Consider the following 16,379-nt stretch of genomic DNA (forward strand, 5'->3'; position numbering starts at 1 on the left):
CCAGTTTATGCAAGGGGGGGCACCAAATGTGCCCTTCAAACCATACCAGTGGCTTGGGGAGGCTATCCCTCCCAAGCCATGTAACACTTATTTCCAAGGGAGAGGGTGTTACCTGCCTCTCCCACAGGAAATCCTTTGTTCTGCCTTCCTCTGCCTGGGTTGGTCAAGCAGCAGGAGGGCAGAAACCTGTCTGAGGGGTGGCAGCAGCGCAGGCTTGCCTGAAAGACCCCAGAAGACTGGTAGGAGCAATGCTGGGGGTCCTCTAAGGAGCCCCCAGAGTGCACAGAGTCATACAACCAATACTGGCATCAGTATTGCAGTATGATTCTGACTTGTTTGATACCAAATATGCCCAGGTTCAGACTTACCATTATGTAGCTGGATATAGGTGACCTGAATCCAGCACACAGGTAAAATGGCTTCCCCGCACTTACGAAGTCCAGTGTAATGGAACTGGAGTTTGTAGGGGCACTCTGCTCATGCAGGGGTGCCCTCACACACAGGTACTTGCACCCTGGCGTCTGGGCTAGGAGGGCCTACCATAGGGGAGACTTACAGTGGCCTGGTGTAAGGACCTGTAGAGAAAGGGTGCATGCACCTTTTCACACAGGCTGCAGTGGCAGGCCTGCAGACACATTTTGCATGGGCTCCCATGGGTGGCACAATACATGCTGCAGCCCATGGGGAACCCCTGGTGCCCTAATGCCCTGGGTACCTCAGTACCATATACTAGAGACTTATATGGGGGCACCAGTATACCAAATGCTGGGTGCGTAAAGTCCTATGCAACCAAATATAGAGGGAGAGAGCACAATCACTGGGGTCCTAGTTAACAGGATCCCAGTAAAAACAGTCAAAGCACACTGACAGTCGGCACAAAGTGGGGGTAAACATGCCAAAAAGAGGGTACTTTTCTACACCCACACTGCCTTCAGTGAGGTAACCATTCAAAAACTCAAATATTTTAAGTTGTCCCACGAGATACACAAGTTATACCCATCTTAAATTGTGACAGAAATGTACATTCATAACATCTGATATCACTTTGCCATTGCAATCCATTTTAAATTTGCAAAGTGAGAACACCCCCACTTTCTACTGAGGGACGTCAAAAGTGGAAGACATGATGAAAAGGAGGTGCAAACTGCTGTGCGTCTCATGATTCAGGGTCAAATCACACTTCCTTCCAGGAGAGATGGATTCTTTCTCAGGCTCCAGTTACACAATTTAATAGGCCACATTGATTTGCTGCAAAGAAAGTATGGGAAGTGGAGATTTGTAGGTTCCTGTCCACAGGATGAGGAACATGCAGGCATGGAGGCAGTTCAAAGCAGTGGGTCTCATGCTATGACCCCAACTGGTGCTTATGGGAGATTTTGCTGACACAATATGTGTGATCAAGCTCATGTGACCGAGGAGCACCAAAATACAGAAAGTCAGTAGCAGGAATAACATAATGCACCAATGGGCTGTCTGCATCAAAAGGCATGTAGGAATTTATACTCTATCAAGAAAAGAGGACACTTGTGGAGCTGTTTGTTGGGATTATCGGTTCTTGATCGACCTCATTGCTCAGAATTTAGCTAGGACCGTTCATGAGTGAGCACACATAGCTGAACTAAACCCTGGAAAGGGAATGGGGGGGGATAGAGATAGAGGGAGAGAGAGAGAGAGATTAAATTATGGAATCTCATCAACCACACGTCTCTCATACTTCAGCGCATTCACAATAGTTGTTTCAAAGCTGAATGCCAAACGCATAGGGCATCGTGATGGCAGGTCACAGGGAAGCTGAGTCACTAAAGAAGAAAGTCTGTAGTGTAACATCAATACTGCAATTCCTGGAATTCAGGGAGGAAGCAGGAAAATAAGCACATCAACCAATAGCAAAACGCAATCCAGTGGCAAGTCCGGTTTCAAGCAGTCGATCAGTTAACAATACAAAATCGAATTTCAAAGGGCAAGTTATAGTTCAGGCAGTAAGGTCAGGCATTCAAGACAAATGAGAAGGGAACAAAACAAATGTGAGGGACTCAAAAGAAAACTAACTGCAGCAATAGTGAAGGAGCTAATACAACACGCAAAGCTGTAAGGCACCTTCTTATAAAGTGCCTTATAAAGTGCTGCTACCACTCATGACTTGAAAACCCACCCCCTTGATCTCCACCACTTATGATCCTGACACACCAGCTGCCCTAGAGTAGTCTTTCATAACCTTCCTGGCATTTTAATACAGGGTCTTTTGTGACTAGTCCGAGAGACAAGGCCTGGAGTTCACATAACCCCGCTATTCTTGACACTGCTATCCTCACAAAGATTGCTCACCTGGTTCCAAAACTGCTCATGTTCAGTCAAAACAACAGGAGAAAGAAATAGCAGCACCTGTGTGTTTGGGAGAATTTTCTACAAGAGGGCAAATATGGGACTATCCACTTTGGTAGTGATTACAGTGCAGTTGCTTCTTAAATATGCAAACATGGCGAGAACTCCTCTGGGGCAAGAAATGTTTGCTTTGCTGCCTTGGAACCAGACATGGATTGATAGCTTCTCTGAAAGGTCCGAGGAACACTCCAGTGTTTGGACAGTTACATCTCTATTTAGAAGCAGAGGCCTCTGACCTAGTCTGTGATGTCTAGGTTGTGCTTGCCTTGCACTTCAAATGCAAATGACTCCTAAGAATAATAGAGTTGGGTCTCTGGAGTAAGACTTGGTTCTTCTACTGATCACAAACAGAGCACATACATTGAGAAGGGTCTTCACTTCAGAGGAATGAAATGGTTACTTACCAGTAGGAGCAGTTTTGCAGCCAGAAGAGTGTTTTGGATTCACACGCTGAGCATTATTCCGCCATCTAGTAGTTGGGTCCGGAATTGTCTGTTTTCCTTTTTTTTTTCTCTTGTGCGACGTCGACCACCATTTGGTGTTTGGTCCGTCCCCTATGTGACGCCAGCTGGCATACCAGAAGTTCCCCTGTGTGGTAGCCATCTTCAGATTCTTTTTCCGTTCTTGTAATTCTCCCTTTGTTTTTTGGTTTTTTTTAAGAACAGGTTATTGTTATATATGACCTCTTCCCCACCTGTTTGTCTTGTTCTCATTTCCCGGGAGGTAGGTGGGTCGCATGTGAATCCAGAAAACTCTTCAGGCTGCAAAACTATTCCTACTAGTAAGTACCCATTTCATTTTGCAGCATGAACCCTTTTCTGGATTCACATGCTATGCATTAGATTATATAGTCGTTGCCTCTTCGTTGGGTTGGCTGGGGTGAAATGATGCGCTCACAAACAGGTGTTGTAGTACCTTCTGTCGTACTTGAACTTCCTTATGCATTTGTATGTACACGCAATAATGCTTGGTGAATGTGTGTGGGGATGCCCATGTTGCTGCAGCACAGATAGTGTCTGTGGGCACATTTGCCATGAATGTTAGTGTTGCGCCCATCTTTCTTGTTGGGTGTGCTTTAGGGAGATGGCATAGATATATGCCACCTGAGGTGAAGCATGTTTGTATTGTCTCCCTAATCCATCGTGCAGTAGTTCCCTTTGTGATGGGTGACCCCCCCTTGCTGAATTTTGCATATGAAATGAACAGTTGGTCCCCCTTGCCCCCCCGTGGTCGAGGTGGTATATCAGCGCTCTTCTTACATCAAGAGTATATAATGTCTTTTTCAGTTGTGTCTGTGGATTCTTAAAGAATACTGGCAACTGGATGCTTTAGTTGACGTGAAATTTGCTCACCACCTTTGGTAGGAATTCAGGATTTGCCCCGAGGACTACCTGGTCCTTGTGAATTTGTATGTATGTTCTTTTTTTCTTAGCACTTAAAGTTTTCTTACTCTTCGAAGCAATGTGATTGCTATCAGGAAGGCATTTTTTAGTCTGGTAAACCAGAGCTCTGCTTTGTGCATAGGCACAAATGGTTTAGTCATCAACTCTGTTAATACCATATTCAAGCTCCACGTTGGGGCTGGTGCTTTCCTTGGAGGGGCAATTCTTTTGGATCCCTCCAAGAACCTTTTAATCACAGGTGCAGTGAAGAAACGTTTACAAGAAACTCCCCTAGTGTCTGCCATAATTGCTGCCAAGTGTATTTTGAGAGATGGGTAGTTGATTCTGCTGTTCATCAGGTGTGTGAGATAGGTTATTACTGATTCCTGCCTAGATATTGTCTCCAAGGTATTGTTCTTTGTGCACCATAGATAGTACCTTTTCCATTTTGCTGCCTAGCATTGTCTTGTTGTTGGCTTTCTAGCCTCCTTCGGTATTTCTATGGTCCTAGATGGTAGGTTAAGGTTTCTGAATTCTATGTATTCGGGTGCCATGCTGTTAGATTGAGTGCTGCTGGTCCCGGGTGAGCAGGTCTTGCTCCACCTTGATCTTGATCATTTGTGTTTTTGGACAGCTCGAGTAAGTATGAATATCAGGTTTGTCTGGCCCACTGTGGGGCTATTAGGATGAGATTTGTCACTGGTTGCCTGGCCTTTTCCAGTACTTTTAATATTAGGGGAATCAGTGGAAAGGCGTAGGCAAATCTCACTGATCAGTTTAGTGGCAGGGCATTCCCTTCCTATTGTCTGCGTTGAAAACTGAAGGCAAAGAGTTTGCATTTCCTGTCTTCTGCTGATGTGAACAAATCGATTGTTGGTGTGTCCCAAATCCTGAAGATTTTTTCTAGTCTTTCTAGTTTTAGCTCCCATTCGTGTGAGCTGCTTTCCTGTCTGCTCAGTCTGTCTCCCTCTATGTTGTCCTTCCCGGACAGGTGGACTGTTTTTAAGTTGATCTCTTGTGATATTGCCCATTTCCATATCTCTTGGGCTAGTTTGCTTAGGGTGGATGACCTTGTGCCCCTTGTTTGTTCAGGTAGAACATTGTTGTTGTATTGACTGTTTGGATTAGTACGGTTTTCCCCGTTACTTGTGTTTGAAAGGCTTTCAGGGCTAGTAGCACTGTCTTCATCTCTAGGAAGTTGATTTATTTTATTGCACCTGCATTGTTCCACTGACCCTGAGTTCTCAAGTTGCCTGTGGGTGCTCCCCATCCCTTGTGAGATGCGTCTGTTGTAATGGTCACAGATGAAGTTGTTGTCTTGAAAGGTCTCCCCTTGGTTATGGCTTTGGATGCTCACCATTGTATCTCCTTCTGTATTCTCTTTGTTACAACCACTAGATCCTCCCAACTCCTTGTGGCTTGTGACCAACTGCTGCTTCGCCATTCCTAGAATGGGCGCATGTGGAGCCCTGCAAGGGCTATGAGGTGGATGGATGATGCCATCATGCCCATTGGGTTCATGACTGTCCTCACTGTCAGAAACTGACTGACCCCTCTGTTAAAGGCGAGTTTGCTCTGTGATTGCGTGTAATCTCTTCTGAGTAGGGTATGCATGTGCTCTGCTTGCATCCAGTCTTGCTCCTATGAACATCTTCTCCAGTTGTGATTATAGGGATGATTAATTTTGGTTGATGCAGAACGCAAGTTGTTGTAGGGTTGGGAATCACTGTTTGAATGTCCCTTTGAAATTTTTCCTTTGTATTTGCTTTTATCAGCCAGTCATCCAAGTAGGGGTATACGTGAATCCCCTTCCTTTTTAGGAATGCTGCGACTGTTGCCAGCCATTTTGTAAAGACCCTTGGTGCTGACTTCATTCCGAAGGGCAAGACCTTGAATTGATAGTGAACCTTCTCGAGCACAAACACAAGGTACTTTTTGTGCACTTGTTTTATGGATATGGTGCAAATAGGTGTCCTTTATATCTATGGTTGCCATGTAGTCCCCTTTTTGTAGCAGTAGAATTACCTCTTGTAGGTTTGTCATTTTGAAGTGTTGTGTGCAAATGAAATGGTTTAAAAATCTGAGGTCCAGGACTGGCCTAAGTGTAAAGTCTTGCTTTGGTACTAGAATAGTTTCCCTTGTTCACCTCCTTTGTTGGTACTCTTTCTATTGCATGTTTTTGCAGGAGTTCTTTTACTTCCTTCCATACCTGTACCAGTTCTGTTTTCTGATACCGTTTCTTCCTTGGCTGGTTGGGTGTTGGTGGGTTTGTGAGTTCTATACAGTAGCTATGGCGTACCATGTTTAAAACCCAATTATCTGTGGTAATTTTTGCTCATTCTTGTGGGTATTGTGCTATTCTGCCTCCCACTGGTGTTTTGTGTGGGCTATTCGGAGTCACTTGGAGATTCCTCCTCCTTTAGAGGATTGGCCCTTAGTTCTCCTTCTACCACAAAAGGTCTGCCTTGTGGGATGTTGCCACTGCTGATATCCGGTTTGTTGGCCAGTCTGTTTGTGTACTCCCGTGGGCTTGCTGTTGCTCTGTCACAAAGGGTCCCCTGTGGGTCATTTGGGTGTATTTCCTCCCCTCCTGAAGGTGCCTCTGTATTGAAGAATGCCCATTGCCTTTGCTGTCTCATTGTCCTTTTTAATTTGTCATAAGGACTCATCCACCTCTTGACCAAACAAAGCATCTTCAGTGAAAGGTTTGTTTATGATGGAGGCCTGGACTTCTGGCTTGAAGCCTGAGACTCTGAGCCAGGCATGCCTTCAAATGGTTGTTCCCATACACATTTGGCTGTTCGCTGTGTCAGCAGCATCCAGTGCCGATTTTAGGCAGGTGTTGGTGATGTTTTTCCCCTCATGGATGATTGCTTTCACCCTTTTCTTATCCTCCTCTGGGAGCCTTTTCATTAGCTCCTCAATCTCGTTCCACTGTTGGTGACCATATCCACTGAGCAGGGTGTTAGCGTTTGCTATACGCCATTGTGTTGCCACTTCTCGCTCCATCTTCCTCCCTACCATGTCTAGCCTCTTGCTTTCCCTATCAGGAGGAGGGCCTGTGAAGGTGTGTGCATTACTCCTCCTTCTTGCGGTAGTGATGATGATAGAGTCCACCACTGTGCTCCCCTGGATATATATGGGGTCCTTTGAAGTAGTTTTATGCTTCTTCTCGACCATTGGTGTCACCCCCTTTGCTGCAGTAGGTTCCTTGAAGGCCTCCTTGCCGTGGTCCAGTATGCTGGGTAGCATTGGGAGATACACATTCCCCTTGTGTGACGGCATGAGAGTTCCTAGGAGGAAGCACAAGTCTCCCTTCTGTTCCTCTAGAGGCACATCATTGATTTCGACTGCCCTATTTCTCGGGCTGTTGTAGAGCGTGATGTCAACAGGGTCAAAGGTCTCAAGAGGTAGCTGTCGACCTCCTCTTCTGGGCTCTTAGTGTCGAGGCCATTCTATTCATCCTCAAAGACCTCTGTTGTCTCTTCCCCTTTGAGGACACAGAAATCCTCCTTTGCCTCCTCTTTGTTGGGCTCAGAGGTCGTCAGTGCCTCTAGGGCAGCCTCTTCATCTTCTGTGGTCATGGAAGACTTAGCTGGGATCCTGAATTCTTTCAGTACGTCTAACTACTTCTTGTTTGAAGGAGCCCCACCATTTCTACCTCTAGTCTCCTTCTCTTTCTCCACCTCTAAGGCCTTTTCGACGTCTGCTTTGCAAATGGTCTCATTTTTGGCACAGGCAATTCTTCCTCCAACAGATTTGAGGTTTCTTTTCCTGTGGATGTTTTTGTCTGTTTCAATGCTCTGCCTTCCTCAGTATCCCTGGCCTGGGATCCGTGGGCCTCCTTTGCTTGCGGCTGACCCTTGATCGTTGTTTTCTTGGATGTCAGGGCTGTCTTGTGTGACTTTTTCTCTGGGATCTTGTCCTCTGAGGTTTTCAGTGGTCTCTCTACCTTCTAGAGTTTATTTTCGACGTCCTTCGTTGCTTTCTTTGTCACACGTTTTTTATTGGCATCCCCCTTGAGAATTTCTATGTCCGACCCTTTATGGGTCGATTCTGCGCCACCAACCTGCTCTTCATATTTTCTGGAAAGGCCCAGGTCCTTCAGCGATGCCCATGGTTTCTGGCTGTGCATTGCTATGTGGTGTTCCTCTCTCTCTGCTTTCTGCGCACCCGGAGTGTTTCTGGTACGTATGCAGCGCAGGCCTCACAGTCCTTGTCCACGTGGTCTTTCGCCAGTCAGGGGATGCAAACTTCATGCGAGTCATGCTGTGTGAATTTATGGTGGCTGTTCAGACAGAATTTAAAGGGGTGTTTTCCATGACCCCTGCCTTGCTTCATTTTCCTGACACATGCAAATTCTGTCAGAGTCCCCCACCAGGAAGTCTGACCGGCAGTTCCCTTCTCTCTCTGCTCCTCTTACCATCTCTTGTTTAGTGTTTTTTTCAAAAACCTTGATTTTTTCAGGATTCTTCGACATTCTTCCCAAAAACCTCACACCCCCTTTTGCTTCCAGGCCCAATGGTGGAAAAAAGAATCTGAAGATGGCTACCACGCACGGGAACGTCCGAGGCACCATCTGACGTCACATAGGGGACAGACCAAGCACCAAATGGTGGTCAACGACGCCCAAGAGAAAAAAAAAAGGGAAAACAGACAATTCCAGACCCAGCCATGAGATGGCAGAATAATGCATAGCATGAAACCAGAAAAGGAGCAATTCTGCAAAACTAGATTTTATGGTCCAACAGAACCTTGCAATTCACAGTGTTAAACGCAATGCAGTGGAAAGCCAAAACACCACGTTTGGCAGTTTTAAATGCCCCTCACCAACCGCTAATAGTATATTTTTCTGCTTCAAAAACCTAAATATTTGGAGGATTCATTCCCAATGAACCCTGTAGAAAAAAACAGAAACACATCAGAATGCTTAAAAATGTAAATTGGAAGTTTTTATAAAGTGGGAGAGAAAGAAAAGAAAATAGAGGTGACTAAGAGAAAAAAGAAAAGGGAATGCAAGGTCAAAAAAAGCTTAGTTGAGCAACAAGCTACCGACAGGAGCAGCGACTTTAACCAGTTTCTCCATTTCACAAAAACCAATGCTGTAGCAGAATTAATAGGTTACAAGCTTGTTTATTTAGGAAGTGGAAACACAGAGTCTAGTCCCTATAAAATTAGTGGAAGTGAATAAAATAAATTCTTGTATGTGTAAACAAAAATAGTTTTAAATGTGCAGACAATTTACAATCAGGAACACAGATGCTGCAGCCATAATTACAGATGACCTTTAAGTGATGCATTTGCCATCAGTGACTGTACCACAGAATGCTTGGCTTCAGCTCCTTTCACGTTCCTCTGCTATAGCATAAAGAGAAGTCAATCTGTCCACCTTTCTGGGTGCTAAAGACCACTGGGGGCTTCAATTTAACTCTACTAGACATTCAAAATGATATCCCTGCCATCCACTGCACCTCTAGTTAAGGGTGGCACCAAATGGTGCCAAGATCTCTAACAGGAAAGCGGCAGAAGAGATTTCAAAAGATTAACAATATGCCAAACAGAGAGTCCAGTTTAAACTAAAGTTGAAACAGAGAGAGGACAATTGATAGGCATATCTCACAGCGAATAAAGACTAGCCGTGCCTAACAAAGAGACTAACACTGAAGCATGTGGCAGCTAATGGTGCAGCACACACAGACTCTTGTTAGAGCACACAGGAACTAAAAATGCAGCAATTAAAAGAGCCGAGCAGTGCTCCGTCACACGCACAAAGCATTGTCGATTTTTAAAACTGTAGCTGTATTGTAGATGTGGGAGTTGTTTTTCTATTTCCACTGAAAAGTGTTTCTAGTCGTTTATGTTTCACTACAAAACTGCTACTTTATATATCACCAGAATGATTCCCCTTTTAGGCTCAGTGTGACCTGATATTTGTATTAGCCTTTAAATGATGTGCTGACATGAACGAAATAAGCATCTGCAAAAAAAAAGATCTCAAAATACAAACCAAAAACACCGAGTTGGTCGGAGGTTGTGATGGGGTGGTGGTGATAAATGGGTTATTTAAACATCTACATTCTTGGTAATGACTGTAACGAAGAAATTGATGAAATCAAATTAAGTTTTGAATCTTTATGAAAAGGCAAAAAGTGTTGCAATTTTAAACATCTTGTAGAAGTGTTTTTAAAACATCCTTAAAAGTCAGATACAAACATCAGGACACTTCAACAGCTTTTGTGTTTTGAAGCATTTAATTTTAAAACCCCTTGTAAAACCACTGCGGACATTTGCGGCAATTTACATTTTTACTAATATATTCATGGTTTACAGTGTCAAAAATAGTGGCTATCCAGGTAAAGAAGCAGAAGTCCACAAAGTGAGGGTGAGAGAAAACAAAATACTGCGGCCGTTGTGCAAAACAAACTGAAAGTACAGCATGCAAAAAGTGAAAACACAACTTCAAAACTTTATTAAAACTAAGAAACAAGCAGCAGTGAAACGAAGCCAGGTGGTACTCAAAGCTCAGCAGCTACAAAGACAGAGAGTTTGGCAATGAAAGTGCTGACGATCCCGTGACGGGAAAGTTGCATCTGAATGGTTAGAAGAATATCCTTGGGCTCTGTGATTGGCCGATTTAGAGTCACAATACCACTGTGGGTGTTCACTTTTTTTGCGGTGAAATAACCCTCCTCGTTCCCGCTGATGATGGATAGAAAGATGTCATCCCCCGGGACGGAAGTGGAGGGACCCATGCGGAAAATGTCGGTGGGCGCTTGGATGTTGGTGGGAAAAGTGAGCTGGTGATATGTTATTCTCAAAGGCAGGCTCTGGCACGCATTTTCATTACAAGGCAAGCGCTCACAGCGGCTGCAAGAAAAGTGAGAACACAAGACAAAAAGGTGTATTAGTGCACATGTAAGCAAGCCAGCCAATGCAATGTCAGAGGAAGCTGCCTGGGCAGAGTTTGTTTTTCTTTGTAAGATCAAAAGTAAGCAGGCTGAACACCTTCGTTCCTCATAAAACAGATTAGAACAACAAACCCAAAATAGTCTATCAAAAAATGCTATTTTCAGTTATGCCTCCCTAGAGAGCACACCCTTCTTGGTCTTGTGCAAAAAGATTTGATAGGCTGCCCATCAATTGATTAAGCTGTCTCAAGTACCAGATTAGTAGAAATATGTTGGCAGAAAGACTTCGGTCAGAATGTTCAATCTTGAAAGCATAGTTTGTCAGCTGGGAACACCAAATAAACCCTATAGTTTAGGTCCAGCATGCAAAGTCTTCACTGTACACCAGAACTTGAACTCATGCCCATGAGAGTTTGATTTATTTTGGTTTCCAGTTTTACTAAATCGTATAGAAACTTGACTGCAATCATTTAGGAGTGCTAAAGTATTAGAAGAGCATGCTCTCCTCATACAACACTGGGGTTAGGAGTGGCTAGAAAAACCATCAGAATAAAGCACCTTCCAAATAAAATGATTTTGTTGATCCAAATTCTGTATTCGAGCAAGATGCCTAGGCTGTGACAGTGCAAGGATAAAGGTAGATGAGAAGGATTAAGGAAAACAAAGGATGGACAACATGTATGAAACCGCATCTAAGTACCTGGCTGGGCCTAACACCAAGAGTTGGTTGGGAAGGGAGGACCACACGCATATATTCACCTTAAGACAAACGTTAGGTTTTCTAACAATAAGCCACAAAAATCATTATTTTGGGTAACTTTCTTTTAGAAAAAATAGCTGCATTTACAAAGTCACAAAGGGCTTTTGTCCTGATCTTTTTACAGATGACAATATATGCTTGTGATGAAGAATGAAAAGGCATCATGCTAGAAGACCAATGGCTCAGACAGGACAATATTTAACGTGTCCCCTTCACTCTCCAGTCACCTATGGCCAGCCCTCAACCTTAAGAGCAACAAGTGGTGATGAGTAAGCCAAAAAATGTATGTGCAGAGCCAAGGCAGGAGTCAGGTTTAGCCCTAAGAACCTCAGCATGAGCCAAGGCACTGAAAGACCCTCCCTGCAAGACACGTATGTTTATTATAGTCGCTTGAACTCTGTTGGGGCAGCTGCCCATCGACTTGCGGGACGGAGCTTGTTTTTCTCTTACAAAAGTGGATAAAGAAGAAGGCAACAGCCAGGCTCGTCCTTTTTGTTGTGGCCTAGAGTCGGCTATCACTAGACCTCTGATTCCAGTGAGGCTCGAGCCTACCTTGGCAACTATAAAGCCATATCATGAAACTAATTTTTGTATTTATGAAAACATGTGTGGCCCTTCTAACAGAAATGCTGCACACATCATCACCCTGATAAGGGGAAAAAACTCTGGAGGTGCGTACAAAATTATTTTGAGGGTACAAGATTGTCTGAAAAGTGAGACACTGATGTGATGCCTACATCAAGGGTGTAAGGGATGCTACTGCAGCAAAGTGGTAGCATAGTGAATCAATGAGCAACAAGTGAAGCCAAAACTATGCCAGTTTGAGAGAGGGTTTAAGGCAGCGGTCGAGATGAAACATGCATGTGCGATGATGGCTTTTAAAGTAGATAAAATTTAGGTTTTATTTCATAGACAGGGAGAGCTCAAAGGAGGAGCGGGAGGGTGATCCAAAGGTGGGGTGGGAACAAGTAGCTCGAAAGATCTACACTTTGGAGTATCATTCATGGGCAAGAGTACTGTTGGGAGATAAAGACTGATTGAATGCAAAGAGTGGGCTGCTACGGGCAAGACATACAAAGGATACATTGCACCTTGTCTATATCTGATAGTCAACTAGCTTCATGTTCATTTACACTTGTGAGTATTAGGTCTCGGTGGGGAATGGATCAGGCAAGTTCTATAGCACACACATAATAAAGTTAACAGAGTTTATATTTATGAAATACAGGGAGTCCTATAGCTGTCCCATCGTTACTCCGAGTCCTGCTTTGGACACAATGGGCCCAGTTCACAAAGGTTAATAAACATGAATATTTACTCATGGGTAGATCTACTCCTATACCTTGGAATAAATCTCCAATTTTTTGCTACTCACCATTTCGGAGTTGAGATTTACATGTCTCCACTCCATCCTACAGCAGAACTTACGAGTGTAAACTTATTGCTAATAACCTTCCTCCTTTTGCTGGAGATCTCTGCCACCTGGGCGGAGATCCCCCACTGAGAAAATATAGGAAAATGTAATAAAGTTTAAGATTTTGCTTAAATATTAAAAAAATGTAAACTATGAAAGCAATGTAAAATAATTTAAATTTGTATTAAGCTAGAACTAATGAACTGACATCAGCAACACCTTACCAGTGGTGCGAACCACTCATTGCAAGCAAAAAGACTGGCCCAGGTTGATGTACAAAACTGATAATATGAACTCAAGATTAGTTTAGGACTTTTGGCCAGATATTTAATGAGCCATCCTGGCAAAAATGCTCAGGAAAAGCAACATCATTGTCTATCACTTCTTTGGAGGCAAATCACGCCTTAAATCATATGTTCCTTAAATTTGAAAAGGTTAGCAGACATTTCAGATGGCTAGGGGGTAAGTGAATTTACAACAGAAAACACTTTTAAAGAGCTGACCTTTGACATCGCTCAAATACTAATTGGAGTAAAAAAGTTTGGAATTACATGTGTATTTTACATGACTTTCATAAATGAATGCCTCTTTAGGATTATTAGGTAACATCTTTTAATGACCAATATTTCGGTTGCATTTAAAGCACAGTATAATATGTTTTATCTTCAGAATTGCATTTTTCCAGCTTAGCCTCCAGGGAGGCACTATAATGATGTATTCAAATACCTCTGTTCCACACAAGTGGGTAATCATCATTCGCAAAACAAGATCTGTAGTCAAACACAAATATTTACGACTGCACCGCCGACCATGCCACAGATTGAATTTGACTTGATTGTCTAATGTAGAAAACAAGCCAATACATTTTATAACAAATGTCATGAATCTTCTCATAACAACTATACAGGGAGTGCAGAATTATTAGGCAAGTTGTATTTTTGAGGATTAATTTTATTATTGAACAACAACCATGTTCTCAATGAACCCAAAAAACTCATTAATATCAAAGCTGAATATTTTTGGAAGTAGTTTTTAGTTTGTTTTTAGTTTTAGCTATGTTAGGGGGATATCTGTGTGTGCAGGTGACTATTACTGTGCATAATTATTAGGCAACTTAACAAAAAAAAATATATACCCATTTCAATTATTTATTATTACCAGTGAAACCAATATAACATCTCAACATTCACAAATATACATTTCTGACATTCAAAAACAAAACAAAAACAAATCAGTGACCAATATAGCCACCTTTCTTTGCAAGGACACTCAAAAGCCTGCCATCCATGGATTCTGTCAGTGTTTTGATCTGTTCACCATCAACATTGCGTGCAGCAGCAACCACAGCCTCCCAGACACTGTTCAGAGAGGTGTACTGTTTTCCCTCCTTGTAAATCTCACATTTGATGATGGACCACAGGTTCTCAATGGGGTTCAGATCAGGTGAACAAGGAGGCCATGTCATTAGATTTCCTTCTTTTATACCCTTTCTTGCCAGCCACGCTGTGGAGTACTTGGACGCGTGTGATGGAGCATTGTCCTGCATGAAAATCATGTTTTTCTTGAAGGATGCAGACTTCTTCCTGTACCACTGCTTGAAGAAGGTGTCTTCCAGGAACTGGCAGTAGGACTGGGAGTTGAGCTTGACTCCATCCTCAACCCAAAAAGGCCCCACAAGCTCATCTTTGATGATACCAGCCCAAACCAGTACTCCACCTCCACCTTGCTGGCGTCTGAGTCGGACTGGAGCTCTCTGCCCTTTACCAATCCAGCCACGGGCCCATCCATCTGGCCCATCAAGACTCACTCTCATTTCATCAGTCCATAAAACCTTAGAAAAATCAGTCTTGAGATATTTCTTGGCCCAGTCTTGACGTTTCAGCTTGTGTGTCTTGTTCAGTGGTGGTCGTCTTTCAGCCTTTCTTACCTTGGCCATGTCTCTGAGTATTGCACACCTTGTGCTTTTGGGCACTCCAGTGATGTTGCAGCTCTGAAATATGGCCAAACTGGTGGCAAGTGGCATCGTGGCAGCTGCACGCTTGACTTTTCTCAGTTCATGGGCAGTTATTTTGCGCCTTGGTTTTTCCACACGCTTCTTGCGACCCTGTTGACTATTTTGAATTAAACGCTTGATTGTTCGATGATCACGCTTCAGAAGCTTTGCAATTTTAAGAGTGCTGCATCCCTCTGCAAGATATCTCACTATTTTTGACTTTTCTGAGCCTGTCAAGTCCTTCTTTTGACCCATTTTGCCAAAGGAAAGGAAGTTGCCTAATAATTATGCACACCTGATATAGGGTGTTGATGTCATTAGACCACACCCCTTATCATTACAGAGATGCACATCACCTAATATGCTTAATTGGTAGTAGGCTTTCGAGCCTATACAGCTTGGAGTCAGACAACATGCATAAAGAGGATGATGTGGTCAAAATACTCATTTGCCTAATAATTCTGCACTCCCTGTATTTCCAGCGGTGGCGGCTGAAAATCTCAAGGGGAGAGGCGGGGAATAAAAAAAAAAAAAAAAAAAAAAAAAAAACATACCTTTTGCCATTGTCGCTGCCACCTGCCGCGTTGCTCCTTATCAATGGGACACCAGCACAGGCTCCCTAGCAATCCTGGTGCTGCTTTCATGCTAAACCTATCACGAAAGCAGCATCAAGATTGGTCTGAGCGTCTTGGACTGCCGCTGAGACACAACCCTGGGGTCTGTGCAGTTTCTCCAACCTGGCTATTCAACACAGCCAGTCTAGAGAAACCTAAGTGCGCATGTGTGTTTGGGCAGCCTGAGACAGCAATCCAAACACACATGCGCACTTAGGTGCACTCTTGCCTCCTTCCCCCTCCCACCTCCCATGGCCCAGCCCGCTCCTCCCTTCACATGCTGCCTGCTGAGCCAGCAGCTGAAAGATAAAACAATAATGAATTATCGTTTTATTTTTCGGCTTCTGGGTTAGCCATGGGGGATGACGCTCCTTTGCAATTGAGAAGGAGCCGCCCCTGTGTATTTCATCAAACATTACCTACAACTCCATCAATTTTCATTGAACTTGTGCTCTTGAAATCACCATTCTGCTGTGCGACCACATTTCACGTCCTTTCACTCAACTAAAGGAGATTCGTACACAGGGAGTACTAAGGCATGTGACTGGTAAGAGAATTTCTCATCCCTTACACTCCTCCTTTCTCTCCTCATCCCACCCACCCGCAGTCTGAACCTGTGTCAGCAACCTTCAATCATAAGGCTAGACCAACAAAATACACATGACCACTCTGTTTCCTCAGTGACCATACAAACCAACACGTTTAAGACTCTGCCATCAAAGATCCCCAGAGCTATCTTACTCACAATCTTTAGCAAATCCAAACTAAAACCAGTAGTGAGCAAATCATAATACAGCATACTAACGTTTCTTTCACAAAACCATCATAATAGATGGGTATCAGCCAAGGGCACTTTAATATGCATATGAAACCTTCTTTCTCTCGTTGTATTTATACCTATATACAGTGTTTAACTGGAGCCATTG

At 43.5% G+C, this 16,379-nt stretch overlaps 1 protein-coding gene across 3 annotated transcripts in view; it reads right to left on the reverse strand.

The window, feature by feature from the left end:
• The window catches only part of FBLN1 (fibulin 1), a 766,403-nt gene that overhangs the window by 343,152 nt on the left and 406,872 nt on the right, over window positions 1–16,379 (reverse strand). Inside the window, exon 15 of one of the 3 annotated variants that reach the window (XM_069228255.1) lies at window positions 9,997–10,631. The exons of the other annotated variants lie outside the window; for them this stretch is intronic. Coding sequence (XP_069084356.1) covers window positions 10,280–10,631 — 352 coding nt within the window. The 3' untranslated portion in view covers window positions 9,997–10,279. Of the gene's footprint in view, window positions 1–9,996; window positions 10,632–16,379 lie in introns of those variants that run through there. 3 annotated transcript variants of the gene reach the window in all.

This window comes from Pleurodeles waltl, chromosome 4_1 (assembly GCF_031143425.1).
Source record: "Pleurodeles waltl isolate 20211129_DDA chromosome 4_1, aPleWal1.hap1.20221129, whole genome shotgun sequence".
NCBI lineage: Eukaryota > Metazoa > Chordata > Amphibia > Caudata > Salamandridae > Pleurodeles > Pleurodeles waltl.